The sequence below is a fragment of the Schistocerca nitens genome, chromosome 2, assembly GCF_023898315.1.
Source record: "Schistocerca nitens isolate TAMUIC-IGC-003100 chromosome 2, iqSchNite1.1, whole genome shotgun sequence".
NCBI classification, from domain to species: domain Eukaryota; kingdom Metazoa; phylum Arthropoda; class Insecta; order Orthoptera; family Acrididae; genus Schistocerca; species Schistocerca nitens.
In genome coordinates, this window is record NC_064615.1 from 754,902,184 (window position 1) to 754,920,101 (window position 17,918).

Below are 17,918 nucleotides of genomic sequence, written 5' to 3' on the forward strand. Positions count from 1 at the left end.
CTGGTAAACAGCGTTGAGACAGAGTGGCAACTGTGCCTTGTCGTTTTACGTTTTGGAAACGCCTTTTCTCTGGTAAGAGGTATACTACAGACGGACTGGGCTGTGGAGATTACCGTCCTGGCAGCGAGCATGGGAAGTCATGTTGCGGTGCTCTCTGCAAGACATCGACTGTTTGTGCTAACTTTGGTACAACCGACTGCAACAAATAGTTACGAGCACTAGTGCATATGGAAGTCGTCTCTATTTTATCGCTGACATGGATGCAAGATTTTTCCAGGCATTATTAAGTCTTGTAAATACTGTACCATATTGTTTTAAGTATTCTGCTCAAGGGTAGACATTATTGTACTTTGGTTAGTTAATTTATTAGAGGAGTGAAGAATATGCAGGAGTATGTTAGCAGCAAGTCCTGCACCGCATCTGGCGAATTACAGACATTTTAGTCTCTGTTATAGTGTAGGAGAGTCAGAGTCACTTTAATTCAAACTGTGTTAAAAGTGGTTTTAACTTAATACAGTGTCACCGTTTCATTTCAAACACATATTTCACTTTGCTTAAGTAATATCTTGAAGTTAACAAATTTTGGTTGGAAAGTTTCAGCACTGAAAACAGTGATTTTGTTGTGTATTAGTGTAAGAATACGAGTATGGTATATTTGATGCGTTGCATTGTTTCATTATGTGCTTGACTTTCATTAGCTTAAGTTCCTTCACTCAAAGGTCAAAATGAAAGTAAGAAAAGCCTAAAGACCAGTGCAAACTGCAGTTTTATTTAAAACTTACTTAAAGTAATACGTTGGCGTGCTGAAAAGAAATGCCTGCGAATTTTCTGTGTGACAACTCTTAATGCTTTTTAAAACAAAACATACGCTAGTAACATATTTCATCTTTACATTTAATGCTTACATATTTGCAGCCGTCTGCCGCTACAGGACTCCGAATTGTAGTGTGTAACAATGTCGGTACGTGGGAAGCAGCGTGCTGTAATCAAGTTTCGAATTCGCAGACTTCCTCCACACATGGAACTCGCTCTCCTTCAGCATGACAGTAGAAGACCACTCACGAGCGCTTAGATTTTTGTTTTTCAGTCATCAGTCTCCTTTCATGCGGCTGACACGAATTTGTCACCTGTGCCAACCCCCTCATCTCAGATTAGTCCTTGCAGCCAACGTCCTCAATATTTTGTTCGATTTATTCCAATCTCTGTTTTTCTCTACAGGTCTTATCCTCTGAAGCTGCCTCTGGTACCAAGGAAGTCATTCCGTGATATCTTAACAGACGTTCTATCGTCCTGTACCTTCTTCTTGTCAGTGTTTTCCATATCTTGCTTTCCTCGCCGATTCTGCGGAGAACCTCCTCATTCCTTACCTTATCAGCACATCTAATTCTCAACATTCTATTCTAGCCCCAAATCTATTCGGTTTTCAGGCACTGCATGTTTCATTATCATAAAATGCTGTGCACCAAACATACATTCTCAGGAATTTCTTCCTCAAATTAAGGCCTATGTTTGAATACTACTAGATTTCCCTTGGCCAGGAGTGCCCTTTTTTCCAACTAGTCTGCTTTTTATGTCCGGCTTGCTTCGTCATCCCTTAATTTGCTGCTTATGTAGCCTTATTCCTTAGTTTCGTCTTCTTCGTGACCATCAACGCTAATTTTACGTTTCTCGGTGTTCTCATTTCTGCTACTTCTCATTACTTTCGTCTTTATTCGATTTAATCAGAATCTATATTCTGTACTCATTATACTGTTCATTTCATTCATCAGATCATATAATTCTTCTACACCTTCACTGGGGATAGCAATGTCATCAGGGAATCGCATCATTGATATTCTTTCACCTTGTATTTTATTTCCAGTCTCGATCTTTACTTTTACTTCCATCATTTCTTCTTTGACGTATAGATTGAGCAGTAGGGGAGAAAGACTACATCCCTGTCATAAATCCTTTTCAATAGGAGCAGTTCGTTCTTGGAAAAATTTGGAAATTTGTGGTAAGATCTTATGGGACCAAACTGCTGAGGTCTTCAGTCCCTAAGCTTACACACTACTTAATTTAACTTAAACTAACTTAAGCTAAGGACGACACACACACTTCCATGCCCGAGGGAGGACTCGAACCTCCACCGGCGGGAGCCGCGCGGACCGTGACAAGACGCTTGGACCACGCGGCTATCCTGCGAGTTTCGTTCTTGGTCTTCCACTCTTATTGTTCACTCTTCCCCAACTTCTTTGCGCACTGATTCTTCCTGGCTTATCTCTTTAGCTTCAACTTACTCTTCATCATTACTAGATTGTGATCTGAGTCTATACCTGCTCCTGTGTACGCCTTACAATTCAGTATCTCATTTCGGAATCTCTGCCTGACCATGATGTAATCTCACTGAAATCTTCCCTTACACCTCGGCCTTTTCCAAGTATACCACCTCCTCTTGTGAATAATGATCAGAATATTCCCTATTACTAACTGTAATTTATTGCAGAATTGATTTAGTCTTCCTCTTCTTTCATTCCACCATCTATCCCATATTCTCCCATACCCCTTTCTTCTTCCCCTGAAACCTCATGCAGTCCTTCATGACTATTCGATTTCCCATCTCCCTTCGCGTACTGAGTTACCCGTTCAGTATGCTCATAAGAGCATCATCTAACTCTGTATTTTAGGAATAGGAAAAATCCAGATGGGGTCGTTTTAAGGTGTTCTGACCAAGATTTTCCGGAAGTTTCCGTTGGTTGTAAGGCAAATGTCGTGGCTGTAAATCCAATAGGCTTCTCCCAATTATGAACCTGTCTGCCCCAGTACCGGATCTTGCACTAACAAGGCCCTGACTCAAGAAAGCATCAGAACTCGAGCAGTTTGTTCTGTCTGTAGGACAAAAGAATAATAAAAAAAGATCTTTCCATTGCAATCAGTATTTTGTACTGGAGGGCGTGTTCCGCGACTTCCCGGCTGTGGCTGTGGCCCTTACCTGGAGCAGGGGGAGGCCGCCGGCTGGCGCGGTGGGCCTCTGCTGGTCCCCGCAGGGCGATAGCGAAGAGTCCCTGGTCCCCGTCCCTGTGCCGGAGCCGTTGGCCGCGTCGGCCCGGCCCGCGCGCAGCCCGCTCCACAGCCGCCGCAGGCCCAGCTCCTTCAGTGGCATCTGCAGCACAACACACCACACCCACACTGTTACCAAACACCTCCACAGAAACATGCACATACAATATACGAGGGTCACTCCAAAAGAAATGCACACTTTTTTTTTAATCCGTATTTTATTCTACATGTTTGAAAGTTTTACAGTGCATAGATACATTCTTTAGGAACAATATTTTCATTTCTCCACTTAATTTCCATCCCTCTCAACTGCCTTACGCCATCTTGGAACCGGCGCCTGTATACCTGCACGGTCAAATTGTGGACCAACCTGTTGGAGCCACTGTTTGGCAGCGTGCACAAGGGAGTCATCATTGTCAAACCTTGTTCCACAAAGAGTGTCTTTCCTTTCAGTTTCCCAAAGAGATGATAGTCACATGGAGCCAGGTGAGGACTACAAGGCGGGTGTTTCAGTGTTGTCCATCCGAGTTTGTGATCGCTTCCATGGTTTTTTGTCTGACATGTGGCCGTGCATTGTCGTGCAACAGCAAAACATCCTGCTTTTCCCGATGTGGTCGAACACAAATCAGTCAAGCTTGAAGTTTCTTCAGTGTCGTCACATATGCATGAGAACGTATGCTGGTTCCACTTGGCATGATGTCCACAAGCAAGAGTCCTTCGGAATCGAAAAACACTGTAGCCAAAACTTTTCCAGCAGAAGGTATGGTTTTGAATTTTTTTTTTCTTGGGTGAATTTGCATGATACCACTCCACTGATTGCCTCTTCGTCTCTGGTGGAAAGTGATGGAGCCATGTTTCATCATCTGTCACAATTCATCCAAGACAAACGTGTCCACCATTCTCGTACTGTTCCAAAAGTTCGCTGCATACCGTTTTTCTTGTTTCTTTGTGAGCCACTGTCAACATATTGCGAACACACCTGGCACAAACCTTTTTTAACGCCAACACTTTCAGTATTCTCCAAACACTTCCTTCCCTTATCCCAACGTAGCGTGACAATTCGTTCACTGTGATGCGTTTGTCAGCAGTCACCAATTCGTTAACTCTCTGCACATTGTCTGGAGTGTGTGCAATACGAGGCCTGCCGCTGCGAGGACTATCCTCAATATTGCAGTACCCGCTTTCATCACGTAACCTGCTTGCCCACCGACTAACTGTACTGCGATCGACAGCAGCATCTCCATACACCTTTTTCGACCTCTTGTGGATGTTCCCCACTGTATCGTTTTCACAGCACAGGAATTCTATGACAGCACGTTGCTTCTTACTAATGTCAAGTGTAGCAGCCATCTTGAAGACATGCTGTGACGGCGCCACTCACGGGAACAGGTTGAACTAAGTCTGAAAACAAGCGGGAAGGATGTATCTACACACTGTGAAACTTTCACACATGCAGAATGAAAACTGTATTTTTACAAAAATAGTGTGCATTTCTTTTGGAGTGACCGTCGTACTTACAGAAATCTGTGCGCCTCTCGTGGCGTCAAAGCGATACTAGGTGTCGTAAGAAAGAGTAGGTGAGGAGGAATGGAAAAGAATCTTGACGATCTGTAAGATGATGATCAGCTACGTTTTCGGAAGACAGCAGAGACGCAGTTCTGACGTTGCGCTTGACAACGGAATCATGACTTCAGAAAACACGTCAAATGGTGCAAAATGCTCGAAATTCTCAGAAAAATATGTCTAATCTGCAAAAAAAGACATCTACAGAAGCATATAAGAACCAAAAACTAACTACAAGAATATAAGACTAAAACGAAGTCATCGAAACTCAGAAGAGTGTTCCTGGAGCCACTCTGTAGCAATTCTGGACGTGTGAGGTGACGCATTGTCCTGCTGGAATTGCCCAAGTCCGTCGGAATGCACAATGGGCATGAATGGTTGCATGTGATCAGACAGAATGCTTACGTACGTGTTACCTATCATTATCGCATCTAGACATATCAGGGGTCACATATCACCCCCCCCCCCCCGAGCGTTTCTAGGCGGTACAGTCTAGAACCGCGCGACCGCTACGGTCGCAGGTTCGAATCCTGCCTCGGGCATGGATGTGTGTGATGTCCTTAGGTTGGTTAGGTTTAAGTAGTTCTAAGTTCTAGGGGACTGATGATCTCAGTAGTTAAGTCCCATAGTGCTCAGAGCCATTTGAACCAATTTGAACATATCACCCCAACTGGACACGCCCCACACCATTACAAAGCCTCCACCAGCTTTAACAATGCCTGCTGACATGCAGGGTCGACGGATTCATGAGGTTGTATCCATACCCGTACACGTCCATCCACTCGATACAATTTGAAACGAGACTCGTTCGACCAGGCAACACGTTTCCAGTCGTCAACAGTCCAATGTCGGTACTGACGGGCCCAGGCGAGGCGTAAACCTTTGTGTCGTGCAGTCGTCAAGGGTACACGAGCGGGCCTTCGGCTTCGAAAGCCCAATTCGATGATGTTTTGTTTTATGTTTCGCACGTTAACACTTGTCGATGGCCAAGCATTGAAATCTGCAGCAATGTGCGCAAGCGTGGCACTTCTGTCACATTGAACGAATCTCTTCAGCCGCCATTGGTCCCGTTCTTGTAGGATCTGTTGCCGGCAGCAGCGATGTCGGAGATTTGATCTTTAACCGGATTCCTGATGTTCACGGTACACTCGTGTAATGGTCGTAGGGGAAAATCCTCATTTCATCGCTACGTCGGAGATGCTGTGTGCCATCGTACGTGCACCGATTATAACACCACGTTGAAGCTCACTTAAATCTTGATAGACTGCCATTGTAGAAGCAGTAACCGACCTAATAACTGCGCCAGAGATTCGTTGTCTTATATAGTCGTTTCCGACCGGAGCGCCGTATTCTGCCTGTTTGCACATTTCTGTTTGTGAATACCAGTTTCTTTGGCGCTTCAGTGTATGGACGTCATAGATGTTTCAGACTGTAAAATGTCTCTGGAATCTTGTAGTTCCATTTCATAAAATACTAGTTCAAGACGGTGAAAGACATTCATTGTGAAACTGAAATTCGCAGTGAAAGTGACGTAGAGCTATATGATATGCAGAACGAAATCAACAGTCTACTTAGAGCAGAATAAGGTAGAAAGCAAACCGAGAAAAGACGAAAGTAATGAAGTACAGCAGAAATGAGATCAGCGATTAAATTAACGTCAAATTTGGGGACCGTGAAGCAGACGAATTGAAGGAATTCTGCTACTTTGGAACCAAAAGAACGCTTTGGGGAAAATTTAATAGCTAAGATCACATTCAGTGCTATTTATTCGTGATTTCCGCTTTCAACAGTTAATGCTGTCATCTTCCGATCTTTAAAAAAATTGTTGTTATACGCACTGCTCTGTTATAATTGTTATCACATATACCATGTTGACATTCTAGTGGTTATTACGTAACACATTCCACGCAGGTGCTACTTGATATCCACTTGAATGTCAACATCGTATGTGTGATACAGTCGTAATGGAACAGGACGCATAATAGTAATTTTTTTAAAGATCAGAAGATGAGAGCCTTAACTGTTGAAACCGGTAATCAGGAATAAGTAGCACTGAATGTCATCTTGGCTATTAAATTTTCTACAAAGCAATTACGGATAGCTACTTTTTATTTCTAATTATGAGACACTTCAATCAAAATAACATTTTTCATTCTTGAATATCTCCCACATCGTCTTGCCGAAATAGTTAACTTGTCAACGGCCGGGTGTCAGTGCAGCGGGCACAGTATTTCGGCAAGCGACCACGTTTCCACCGTTAGGGGTACACCTGACATGTGGTTGTTAACCAGTGAACCATTTCGTCAAAATAGCACTTGATGGATGAAGCAAGGAGGATATAAAAAGCAGGCACGCACAGGGAAAGACGGCATTCCTGGCCTAAAGAAATCCACTATTCTCAAACACTGGCCCTAAATTGGGGAAGAAGTATCACGTTTGGAACACAGCAGTGTACTGATATGAATCACGGGGTGAGGGAAAATAAAAAGAAAGTTGTAGCGTTTGAGATGGGCTGATATAGAAGGATGTGAACGATTAGGTATGAGAATAACTGAGGACGTTGGGTAAAAGTGCTGCTCTAAGAAAAAAAAAAATATGGCAAAGATTAGGAGTCCGTCACGGGCCTCTCAAACCTAACCGGAAGACTGAGGCGAAAGACATCTAGCGGAAGACTCTTACCAGAAGAACGGACAGTTTAGTGCAACTTCTGATGAGGAATCCAGGAATAGTTTACTTTTCGTTGGGAGCAACAATGGAGGAAAAATTTTTAGTGACAGACAAAGACAAGAATATGGTAAAGAGATATGAGAGGATGTTGGGTGTAGGTGAGATGAGAACATTAACAGAGGGCGGGAGAAGCTTGAGGAAAGCTTAAAATATTAACACGGATAGCGAAGTAAAAACAAATCGCAGAAGGAGTATGCATGGGGGCTGCAAGCCACGTAACGTTAGTTCGTACACGGGCACAAATGGCCGGAGAATAAATACTGTCCCTAGGGACACCAGAGATGAGCTGCACATCGCAAATGATACGTTCTGGCACCAACTGCGTTAATTTTCGCTGGCACTGCTATGGTGGCTGCGATTAACTCTGCGCTATCTTGCTGTACCAACCTGTTGTGCGGTAAATTTAATTTTGTGGTTAATTATTGTGCTAGAGAAGGAAGTACTTGCAGTACCCTGGACTACAGTCTCTCTGGATGTGACGGAAAATCCGCCTACATATAGAAAACAAGCTCTTCACCTAAATAAATTAATGTAACGTACAAATTATTCCGATAAAAATATAAGGGTAACGCCACACTATGTTGAATGTAACACTGTAAATATGCTCATCATAAATACCAGTTTTCCGGCCGGTGTGGCCGAGCGGTTCTGGGCCCTTCAGTCTTGAACCGCGCGACCGGTACGGTCGCGGGTTCGAATCCTGCCTCGGGCATGGATGTGTGTGCTGTCCTTAGGTTTAAGTAGTTCTAAGTTCTAGGGGACTGATGACCTCCGATGTTAAGTCCCATAGTGCTCAGAGCCATTTTTCAAATACCAGTTTTAGGTACTAGATGACGGGCGATATGTAATAACAACAATTATTATGAAAGAAGTAATCATTGTCGTACCACTTCGTCACACCTGTCAGTGTTATAGATCGTTTGCAGCAACAGCACACACCACCGCCTTGTGACTGAGCAGAAAGATTTTGTGTTTTGTACAACAACGTGGGCGCACAAGACATATGTGAGACTGCACGTTAGCGCTCTCTGCAGACCACTGCCACCCTCAGTAGTGGGCGAAACCGAGTATTTTAATATTTAGACTGCAAACCGTCCGGTATTTTGACAGTAAAATGCACATACATGTCGTCTCCGATGTGCATCAGATCCAAAAGCGTAGCTCAGGGAGAGATGATAACCCAGTTGCACACCATCGCCATTTCGGAAAGGTCTGCTTTGCTAGTTAAATACCTTATAGTTGAGCCGCCATAATTAGGTGGGTTTACTTTGTAGCTCTGTATCAGCTTATTTGTTTTACTCAAATCCAAATCATCAGACCACTACGCCACGGTCTTAGCTTTAACAGAGGGAACACTGCGAGCTGGTTATACAACTTCACAGACAGTGGACAGAATTGTGTTGTCCAATTTTGACCGTTACATTACGGTTTTCATGACGCATGAAACTGAAACTGAAACTGGAGGAAAGCAGGGAAAGATGACGCGCGCCATGTTACCTGCTTCACGTTTCATATCGGAGCAATTGCACTCCCCTAAACAATGGTAACCCAGTATCTATCAGGTGACAACATCAATCGGAATACTACAATGTCCGATTCGTTGTCCTGGGATCAACGACACAGTCTGCACGTGCAGGAAGCTTTCAGTTTCATGACCACTGGACCATAAATACACTCCTGGAAATTGAAATAAGAACACCGTGAATTCATTGTCCCAGGAAGGGGAAACTTTATTGACACATTCCTGGGGTCAGATACATCACATGATCACACTGACAGAACCACAGGCACATAGACACAGGCAACAGAGCATGCACAATGTCGGCACTAGTACAGTGTATATCCACCTTTCGCAGCAATGCAGGCTGCTATTCTCCCATGGAGACGATCGTAGAGATGCTGGATGTAGTCCTGTGGAACGGCTTGCCATGCCATTTCCACCTGGCGCCTCAGTTGGACCAGCGTTCGTGCTGGACGTGCAGACCGCGTGAGACGACGCTTCATCCAGTCCCAAACATGCTCAATGGGGGACAGATCCGGAGATCTTGCTGGCCAGGGTAGTTGACTTACACCTTCTAGAGCACGTTGGGTGGCACGGGATACATGCGGACGTGCATTGTCCTGTTGGAACAGCAAGTTCCCTTGCCGGTCTAGGAATGGTAGAACGATGGGTTCGATGACGGTTTGGATGTACCGTGCACTATTCAGTGTCCCCTCGACGATCACCAGTGGTGTACGGCCAGTGTAGGAGATCGCTCCCCACACCATGATGCCGGGTGTTGGCCCTGTGTGCCTCGGTCGTATGCAGTCCTGATTGTGGCGCTCACCTGCACGGCGCCAAACACGCATACGACCATCATTGGCACCAAGGCAGAAGCGACTCTCATCGCTGAAGACGACACGTCTCCATTCGTCCCTCCATTCACGCCTGTCGCGACACCACTGGAGGCGGGCTGCACGATGTTGGGGCGTGAGCGGAAGACGGCCTAACGGTGTGCGGGACCGTAGCCCAGCTTCATGGAGACGGTTGCGAATGGTCCTCGCCGATACCCCAGGAGCAACAGTGTCCCTAATTTGCTGGGAAGTGGCGGTGTGGTCCCCCTACGGCACTGCGTAGGATCCTACGGTCTTGGCGTGCATCCGTGCGTCGCTGCGGTCCGGTCCCAGGTCGACGGGCACGTGCACCTTCCGCCGACCACTGGCGACAACATCGATGTACTGTGGAGACCTCACGCCCCACGTGTTGAGCAATTCGGCGGTACGTCCACCCGGCCTCCCGCATGCCCACTATACGCCCTCGCTCAAAGTCCGTCAACTGCACATACGGTTCACGTCCACGCTGTCGCGGCATGCTACCAGTGTTAAAGACTGCGATGGAGCTCCGTATGCCACGGCAAACTGGCTGACACTGACGGCGGCGGTGCACAAATGCTGCGCAGCTAGCGCCATTCGACGGCCAACACCGCGGTTCCTGGTGTGTCCGCTGTGCCGTGCGTGTGATCATTGCTTGTACAGCCCTCTCGCAGTGTCCGGAGCAAGTATGGTGGGTCTGACACACCGGTGTCAATGTGTTCTTTTTTCCATTTCCAGGAGTGTAGAATAACGCAACTGTGAAATCATACCCATGAATATAGGAAATAGAAGTTGGTTCAACTGAAAGGATGTAGGAAAATGGATGGCATTGTTCACGGAACCATCATTGTATCGACCGTATATGATTTAGCAAGATGACATAAATACCTGTCGTAAAACTCGAACAATAGTGTAATCCGCGTTCTGTTCCTAAAGTATCTTAACCATTGGACCACATTTTTCAGCCACAAGGTAAGGGTCCTGAGAATTACTGATTGGAAATCTGCGGGCGTAGGTTGTGGATTACGAAGGGTCTTGTCGATCCTTTCGAAGTTTCCCATCTCGCAAGTGTTACTGTTTTCCCTAATGGCCTGTGACATGTATTAACTCTGTGTCGCCCCTCGTCACCCACCAAATCGCTCTATGTTGGACAGAGTTACTAAATGTGACTGAAATCTGTCCGAAGGTTTGATAGGCAAGGGTAACCACACTCACAGGTAATATCTGCCCCCTTTTCGTTGTATCTTTGTGTGAGTGGACAACTAAGGCGCGCTCAGAAGTAATGCTTCCGATGTTTATATGTGAAAACTCTTAAAATATTTTTAAATAAAAGAACTGTCACTAACGTTCAAAATCTTTATTCTTCATGTCTCCATATTTACACTACTGACCATTAAAATTGCTACACCACGAATATGACGTGCTAGAGACGCTACATTTAACCGTTAGGAAGAAGATGATGTGATATGCAGATGATTAGCTTTTCAGCGCTTCACGCAAGGTTGGCTCCGGTGGCAACACCTACAACGTGCTGACATGAGGCAAGTTTCCAACCGATTTCTCATACACAAACAGCAGGTGACCGGCGTTGCCTGGTCAAACGTTGTTGTTATGCCTCGTGTAAGGAGGAGAAATGCGTAACATCACGGTTTCGACTTTGATAAAGATCGGATTGTAGCCTATCACGATTGCGGTTTATCGTATCGTGACACTGCTGATCGCGATGGTCGAGATACAATGAGTGTTAGCAGTGCTGGATCCCAACAGCCTCGTATCACTAGAAGTCGAGATGACAAGCATCTTATCCGCATGGCTGTAACGGATCGTGCAGCCACGTCTCGATCCCTGAGTCAACAGATGGGGACGTTTGCACGACAAGAATCATCTGCACGAATAGTTCGACGATGTTTTGCAGCAGCATGGACTATCACCTCGGAGACCATGGCTGCTGTTACCCTTGACGCTGCAGCACAGACAGAAGCGCCTGCGATGGTGTACTCAAAGACGAACCTGGCTGCAGGGTGCACGAATGGCAAAACGTCATTTTTACGGAGGAATCCAGGTTCTGTTTACAGCATAATGATGGTCGCATCCGTGTTTGGCGACATCGCGGTGAACGCACATTGGTAGCGTGTATTCGTCATCGCCATTCTGGCGTATCACCCGGCGTGATGGTATGGGGTGCCATTGGTTACACGTCTCGGTCACCTCTTGTTCGCATTAACGGCACTTGGAACAGTGGACGTTACATTTCAGATGTGTTACGACCCATGGCTCTACCCTTCATTCGATCCCTGCAAAACCCTACATTTCAGCAGGATAATGAACGACCGCATGTTGCAGGTCCCGTACGGGCCTTTCTGGATACAGAAAATGTTCGACTGCTGTCCTGGCCAGCACATTCTCCAGATCTCTCACCAACTGAAAACGTCTGGTTAATGGTGGCCGAGCAACTGGCTCGTCCCAATACACCAGTCACTACTCTTGATGAACTGTGGTATCGTGTTCAAGCTGCATGGGCAGCTGTACCTGTACACGTCATCCAAGCTCTGTTTGACTCAATGCCCAGACGTATCAAAGCCGTTATTACTGCCACAGGTGGTTGTTCTGGGTACTGATTTCTCAGGATCTATGCACCCAAATTGTGTGAAAATATAATCACATGTCAGTTCTAGTATAATATATTTGTCCAATGAATACCAAATTATCATTTGCATTTCTTCTTGGTGTAGCAATTTTAATGGGCAGTAGTGTATTTCTCAACATAGTCATCCTAGCGACGAACACATTACTATCAACGAGAGACCAGTTTGTTGATACCTGTCTGTGGAACGTTTAACACTGTTGAAGGAGCCACAACCTGTCCGCTGTTTGCACCGCTTCATCACTATCCAAATAAAGTTCTTCAGGTTTTGGAGACAAATGAAAATCGGATGCGGCCAAGTCGGGACTCTATGAAGAATGACTGATGGCAGCGAACGCAAGGCGTCAGACTGTTGCAGATGTCGCAGCGCTCATGTGCGGCCTGACACTGTAGTGCTGCAGGGGAGGGTGCGCCTTGTTCCGACGAAGACTTCAAAGAAACTCGATTACAGCAAGCAGTTTCTCATGCAACGACATAATTACGTTACACATAGTCGTGTTAGACGCTATTGGCAGAAGGCTGGAACTTGCGTCAGTGAAGCGGGAAATTCGACCAAGTAATACGTATGACATGTAACACCCCAACAGACATTGAGAAGAGAATAAAAACTTTGAAGCATTACTTTTGTGCACGCTCTCGTAGATATATTTCGTATCTAGCGTTTTCTCCTTGATCTTTCGAAAAGTATTTGAATAAAGTGCTCCTAATTCGTAAAATGTATCACCCTTTCGAGTCTGCTGTGGATGTTTCTTAATACAAAGTTAACATCCTTATTCAGTTAGCAGGCGAGAAGTCCCCAACTATCATTTTTGTTGTTGTTCCAGAAATTTCCACTGTCTGACCATAGGAGTGGATTGGGCAAAATGGAACCGGTCAGGAAAATAATTACCAGACTGACTCTCAAATTTGCACAGAAACCAGATGGCAGGGGCATGAAAGGGAAGCAGTGATTGGGAAGGGAGTGAGACAGGGTTGTAGCCTCTCCCCGATGTTATTCAATCTGTATGCTGAGCAAGCAGTAAACGAAACAAAAGAAAAATTCGGAATAGGAATTTAAATCCATGGGAATAAATAAACTGTTTGAGGTTCGCCGATGACATTGTAATTCTGTCAGAGACAGCAAAGGACCTGGAAGAGCAGCTGAACGGAATGGACAGTGTCTTGAAAGGAGGGTATAAGATGAACATCAACAAAAGCAAAACGAGAATAATGGAATGTAGTCGAATTAAATCGGGTGATGCTGAGGGAATTACATTAGGAAACGTGACGCTTAAAGTAGTAAATGAGTTTTTCTATTTGGGGAGCAAAAGAACTGATGATGGTCGAAGTAGAGAGCATATAAAATGTAGACTGGCAATAACAAGGAAAGCATTTCTGAAGAAGAGAAATTTGTTAACATCGAGTATAGATTTATGTGTCAGGAAGTCGTTTCTGGAAGTATTTGCATGGAGTGTAGCCATGTACGGAAGTGAAACATGGACGATAAATAGTTTACACAAGAAGAGAATAGAAGCTTTCGAAATATGGTGCTACAGAAGAATGCTGAATATTAGATGAGTAGTCACATGACTAATGAGGAAGTATTGAATAGGATTGGAGAGCAGAGAAATTTGTGGCACAACTTGACTAGAAGAAGGGATCGGTTGGTAGGGTATATTCTGAGGCATCAAGGAATCACCAATTTAGTATTGGAGGGCAGCGTGGAGGGTAAAAATCGTAGAGGGAGACCAAGAGATGAATACACTAAACAGATTCAGAAGGACGTAGTTGCAGTAGGTACTGGGAGATGAAGAAGCCTGCACAGGATAGAGTAGCATGGAGAGCTGCATCAAACCAGTCTCTGGACTGGAGACCACAACAACAACAACATTATCAGGAAAACATCACACTAAACGCTGGGAACCGCGATTTACAAGCAGCAGTCAGTTGCTGTCACGTGTCTACACTGCGAATCTCCTGCATGTTCTATCTCTAGTACATCGCTGCGTCATTTCGTTTGAGTGAGTGAGTGAAGCAGTCGTGTTTAGTTACCAGCTCGATGCAACACAAAATGGTGTTCTCGATAAAACAGCGCAAGTTTATTGTCGAATGTTATGCTAAGCACAGTTCGTACAAAACTGTGCGGAAGCATTTGCGCAAGAGCTTAAAACCTGCAAAGTCCGCAATGCAAAACTTAGTAGCACTAGGCGAAAAGAGTTCGAATCTCAGAAAGAAGAAAATCTCAGAGAGAAGAAAAGCCTGAAACAAAGTCCGACGACATCTCAGTGTCGTTTATGAGTGCAAGGGGGATTAAGAGATCGACGTATCGAAACATGATCCAAAAGAATCAGCATCTTTATCCTTAACAATATACTGTTGTGCTTGACCTAACGAAGTCCATAAAAAGTTTCACATTTTGATATCTACCAGTCGTTCCTGGGTGAAGTGGTTTTGGATCTTAGTTTATAATTTTTTCAGATGAGACTTGGTCCGGCAAGTCAGGGTATACGCGATTATGCATCAGAAAATCTCCATCAGTACTCTGACAAGCCGTTGCATAGTCTCAAGACTGGTGTTCGGCGTGCAATGTCTGGTGTCCGCATCATAACACGATTCTTTCACCATACTGTTACTGCTAATCGGTGCATCCAGAAAAAAAATGGTTCAAATGGCTCTGAGCACTATGGCACTTAACTTCTGAGGTCATCAGTCCCCTAGAACTTAGAACTACTTAAACCTAACTAACCTAAGGACATCACACACATCCCTGCCCGAGGCAGGATTCGAACCTGCGACCGCAGCGGGTGCATCCAGAAACGTGATGCAATTTTGTCATATCATGACATGATGGAGACCGTGGCTGTTGTCTGAAGACAAATGTTGATGGTGTTGGGACAGCAACCAGCCACAAATTTACTTTCAGATCCTTTATTGAAAGGGTGCCGTTACCGGTTTCGAATCGTTGTGATTCATCCTCAGACGGTTTACTCGCTTTCTTTACGACATGTGGTGTGTTTTTTACAGGTTAATTGTCCTAAAATATAAATAACACATAATTATAAACACGCCACACACAGATGGTTGCGTTACAGATTTTAGTTCCATGCGACTTACGTGAAACGTCGGTTTGGAGTGTTTGTTTTCATAACATTCGTCCAGCAGATGAGAAGACATTCCCACTGCATTCTTATTGTTGCACACGTAAATTTTTCTCACTGAACACTTTAGATTTGTCACTGAGAAGATTTCTATCACGCACTACATATTTTGATACATACAAAGAGCTTACAAACATATGAGTATCAAAGATGCTGTGACATATCATAGCATTTGACGATGATGTCTAATGTTCGGAAAGGGCCATATATTCATTTACGCCACTGTAATGCCTTTTACACTAGTACAGAGACATTGATTTTTTTATATTGTTGCATTAATTATAAAGTTTATATGTATGGTCCTTTCCAAACGAAAATCTGTACGCAACCATCTGTGTGTGGCGTGTTTATAATTATGTGTTATTTATATTTTAGGACAATTAACCTGTAAAAAACACACCACATGTCGTAAAGAAAGCGTGTAAACCGTCTGACGATGAATCACGACGATTCGAAACCGGTAGTGGCACCCTTTGAATAAAGGATCTGAAAGTAAATTTGTGGCTGGTTGCTGTCCCAACACCATTAACATCCAGAAACTGTTTAATCCATATGTGGATCAGTTCACAGAAAATGAACAACTGTTTGGATATTTTCAGCAACACGGAACAGCAGGACACAGCGCCTTGACAGGCTCGTCACAAGCGCGTGAGACGTTCGTCGGGGGAGAGTATAATCGATCTCTCTTCCTATGATTTTTACTTTGGGCTAAATTGAAGGGGCAGGTATACTCATACAATTCTCTATAACTAGAAAAGCTATCAACGGCCTTGCGGCAGTGATAACTCTGGAAGCCGTGACATCACACAAATTAAGCGTTGTCGGGCTCGGTTAGCACTTAGATTGGTGGCCGTCCAGGTCTGGTGAACGCTGTCAGCAAGTGGAGTGCACTCAGCCGTTGTCTGGTCAATTGAGGAGCTACCTGATTGAGAAATTGCGATTTCGGCAAAGACAACGTGAAACGGTTGACCACATGCACATCCACACCCGTATGCAGCGTCTCCTACTGCTTGATGATGACACGGCGGTGGGTCGGTATCTTTGGGCCTTCGGATGCCTGTTCTGATGGACTTGAGTTTTTATTAGAAGATCAAAAGCAGAACGCAGAAAACATATTGCTGCAATCTTTCAGGTTGGCGTGTTAGGATTGCTTCACAGTTTGATAAATCGACCACAGCCCTACTTCGATGTCAACGGTGGTCAGTTCCATCATCTTCTGTGTTGTTTATTAACAAGGGTCAATCCTGTGTCAGTCTGGAAATAATTTTTTCCTGACCACTTTTATTTTGACCACCTTGGATCTGTATTTACGTTCGCTGATCGTCGTTAGTAAGCTTGCACTACGGGCTGATCAACTGAACAACCATCGATTTACATCAAAAATGTTCGATCGTTAAGGTGGTAGATATTAACTACTGAATTCTTTCATTTGTCTCTTAGAACACTCGCTACACAGGCTTTTCCTGGCTTTTCTGTCGCATCAAAGTAATGAAATCAGTTTGGTACGAAGTCAGATACACCGTTATATCGTGATTCCAATACCGTGCTATTCAGCGTGTTTCATGATTTCCTTTAGTTCTTCCAGCTTTTAGTAATGTTCTTAGGTTCCGTTTTGCTATTTTAAATTCTCTGTTACTTTCCGTTTTTCAGGTTTTCTGTTGATGAGGTTAGCATAATTTATTGTGTAGGCAGTTCGAGACCGACTGCAAAAGCGGGCAATTCCTCGTTGACAGTGAACAGGGCAGTGCAGAAGGCAAGGAGAGACCACTCTATTAAAGCTTTATAGTCAAGAAAGAATAGACACAGAGTGGAATTAAGTTATGAAAATCAGAGCGCAGAAACGTAAAGGAAAGGTAATACGGTAAGGTTTCTTTGACCATAATTATATCATCTTCGTAACAAATAAGCTTGAATCACTACACAGAGTAGCAGAAGGAAAATTTTTATCTCTTTAACGCTGTCAAAGCTTCTTTTTTTAAAATAAGTGTAACTTCATAAATGTTAGTGGCAGGTTATAAATTTTCAAAAATAGTAAAATTTTTATTAACTCGCTCACTACTATATTTTTGCATCCATTAAGGAGTCGGTTGTCACTTGCTTCGAAATTAGGTGAAAAGTTACCTTAAACGCCACCGATATTGTGCTAAAAAGAGAAGTGCGAATCTAACAGGTTCCGTACCAAAGAGTTTCATAAAACTGCAACACTTTTCCACCCAATGCACTGGAACGGAAGTAGCAGTTACCTTGCAACGTACTGTAATTTGTCATGCGTGAAATTTTCTGCAGCGCGTGTGTCGCAGGATCCTCTCCCACTAAGAGAACATGTTGGTAACGTATCCACTCGCATCTTCCGCGCTGGTAGTTCTGCTTGCCTGCTGGAAACGATTTCAACTTGTAAGGTAATACAGAAGCACTCTCTGCAGGCGTATTTTTCACCGTAATTCCAAATAACATAA

At 44.3% G+C, this 17,918-nt stretch overlaps 1 protein-coding gene across 1 annotated transcript in view; it reads right to left on the reverse strand.

Annotated features, from left to right (window-relative positions):
• Nucleotides 1-10,742, reverse strand: part of LOC126235307 (uncharacterized) — a 115,292-nt gene extending 104,550 nt beyond the window's left edge. Inside the window, exons 1-2 of the mRNA XM_049944031.1 lie at nucleotides 10,674-10,742; nucleotides 2,972-3,142 (exon numbers count right to left, since the gene is read on the reverse strand). Of these exons, the coding sequence (XP_049799988.1) occupies nucleotides 2,972-3,142; nucleotides 10,674-10,742 (240 nt within the window). The remainder of the gene's footprint in view (nucleotides 1-2,971; nucleotides 3,143-10,673) is intronic.
• Nucleotides 10,743-17,918: the final 7,176 nt, after the last annotated feature.